At 62.4% G+C, this 2,086-nt stretch overlaps 1 protein-coding gene across 2 annotated transcripts in view; it reads right to left on the reverse strand.

The window, feature by feature from the left end:
• The window catches only part of GRP (gastrin releasing peptide), an 11,070-nt gene extending 9,580 nt beyond the window's left edge, over window positions 1–1,490 (reverse strand). For both annotated transcript variants that reach the window (XM_023218308.1, XM_023218309.1), the window contains exon 1: window positions 1,247–1,490. In XM_023218308.1, the coding sequence (XP_023074076.1) occupies window positions 1,247–1,385 (139 nt within the window). In that variant the 5' untranslated portion in view covers window positions 1,386–1,490. The remainder of the gene's footprint in view (window positions 1–1,246) is intronic.
• Window positions 1,491–2,086: the final 596 nt, after the last annotated feature.

The raw sequence follows: 2,086 nt of genomic DNA on the forward strand, positions 1-2,086 counted from the left end.
CCCCGCCCCCCCCGCCCCCCCCCACCCCCGCCTTCTAAGTAGATGGCTAAGGAAATACACACACACACACACACACACACTCACCCTTAAATCTCTTCAGGGATTAACCAGCTTCCCACGAAGCTGGTTGGGGTTGTTGTAGTTGACTTTTGTGGGGTGGGTGGGTGGGGGAGTGCGGAAGTTGGATGCTTTGCGTTTGCTGGAAGCTATGCTCAGCGAGGCCTAGAGCCCCGGGGTGATGCTGGGTGAGCCGAGGCTACGGGTCGCTTCCTGCCTCCCAGCTGAGCGAAAGCAGTGAGTGCGCGCGGGGCAGAATCCTGACCCCACCCTCGGGCGCCCTCCCCACCCGCAGCGCGGCCGTCCTCTCCGCCCGGGTTCTGGGGGCCGTGGCGAGGGAGCCTCCAAGCCGGTGCCTAGAGAGCAGGACCTGTTGCAGAGGGAATGGGAAAGGAGCGAGGGGAAAGGGCGAAGTTGTGGGTCTAGAGGGGCGGAGAAAGAGCGGGGCTCAGAGGGGCAGAGAGATCCGGATGAGCTTGGAGAGCAGGCGAGATTCCCCAAGCTCAGAGCCTGTAGGCTGGAAAGAGGGAGGACAAAAGGGCAGGGAAAAGAATACCGCTGCAAAGCGAAGAGAAGGACTGTGGAAACTCCAGAGAGCCACAGACAGGCGGGATTCAGGGCACTGCGCACTGAACAGATGTGAAATCCAGGGCGGGAGCGCTGCGCCCGAGGTCCCCACACCTGTGGCTTTGCGGGGCTCATAGGCGCAGCTTAGATTTCAGCCCATGCCGGTCGGTGTTGAGGCCACCGAGCTGGACCAGGGTTCTGAGATGTTCTTAAGGGACAACGCTCCCCAAGATTATTCTAGGAGAGTACCCTGCCAGACAGGGTGAGACTAGGCGGACAAAAGGAGATGTAGGATGCACGCAGAGGGAAGACGATCTGCACCGGGGTTGGCAGTTGGGAGCTCGGGTGCCCTGGGGAACACGGGGAGACACGGCCTGGAAGCGAGCGGGAAAGGATCAGGGGACCAGCTTGCGGCTGGTGAGGGACTCATGGGCTCCCTAGAATGGGGAAAGGTGAGGTGGAGTTTTAGGAGAATCGGGAAGGTGTTTCGGTAGAAGGGTCACAGCAAACCCAGCTCCCAAAGCTGGGCCCGGGAAACGCAAAGAAATGGGGAGGCAGGTCCCCTCTGGCTGGCTGATCCAGAGGAGGCCAAGCGCGCGGCTCCCGCGGCCAGGACACTCACCCACCGCCCAGTGGTTGCCGCGCGGGTACATCTTGGTCAGCACTGTCCCTCCGCCCGCAGGCAGCGGGACCGCTCGCCCCCCGGGCGCCTGGCAGAGGACCAGCGCCAGTAGGACCAGCGGGAGCTCGCGGCCGCGCATGGTCCCGACGGGAAGCCCTGGGAGCGCGGCGGAGACGCTGGGCGAGGCTGGGTTCTGCGCCCTACTGGCAGAGCAGCGGCTGGTGACCCGGACCTCAGAGGAGCTCCGCCGCCGCAGCCGCTGGTGCTACTGCTGCGGCCTCCACTAGGGCCCCTACTTTATATGGAAGCCCGGGCGGGGGGGCTGGGGGGCTCTTCTACCGCGGACCGGAGCGCTCTGACGTCTCCCTATAGCTAGCCGGGGCGCTGGGACGCCCGGTCCGGAAAACCATCCATCTCCCCGCCGAGTGACGAAAAGGCTGAGTGTACATTGCCCCCTCTTTTTTCCTCGTAGCCCCGTCCGCCTTCCCCACATCGGATTAATTCCTCCGGTCCTCGACGCCTTACATCCAACACAATTTAGTGAACTCCTCCCTCTCCGGGCTCGCCGGCGCCTCTGGTGTTAGCTGCCCTGAAATTCCTGGAGAGGGCGACCCCGCTCTGCTCTGGGCCGGGAGGGGTGGGGGGTGGTGTAGATGGAGACGGGTGAGCTGTAAAGATAGATGGGCTTTGCTGGAGGGATTTAGAACCACCATTGAAAGGCCTTCTGATTCTCCAGACCTTTCTCTTCGTAGGCCACATCTTTGCTGTCCCAGTCCATAGATTTCGGGACTTTGCCTCCTTCTTGCAGATCTCTCTCTCTTTCTCTGGACCTTGCCTTTT

Source organism: Piliocolobus tephrosceles, chromosome 18, assembly GCF_002776525.5.
Source record: "Piliocolobus tephrosceles isolate RC106 chromosome 18, ASM277652v3, whole genome shotgun sequence".
Lineage (NCBI taxonomy): Eukaryota > Metazoa > Chordata > Mammalia > Primates > Cercopithecidae > Piliocolobus > Piliocolobus tephrosceles.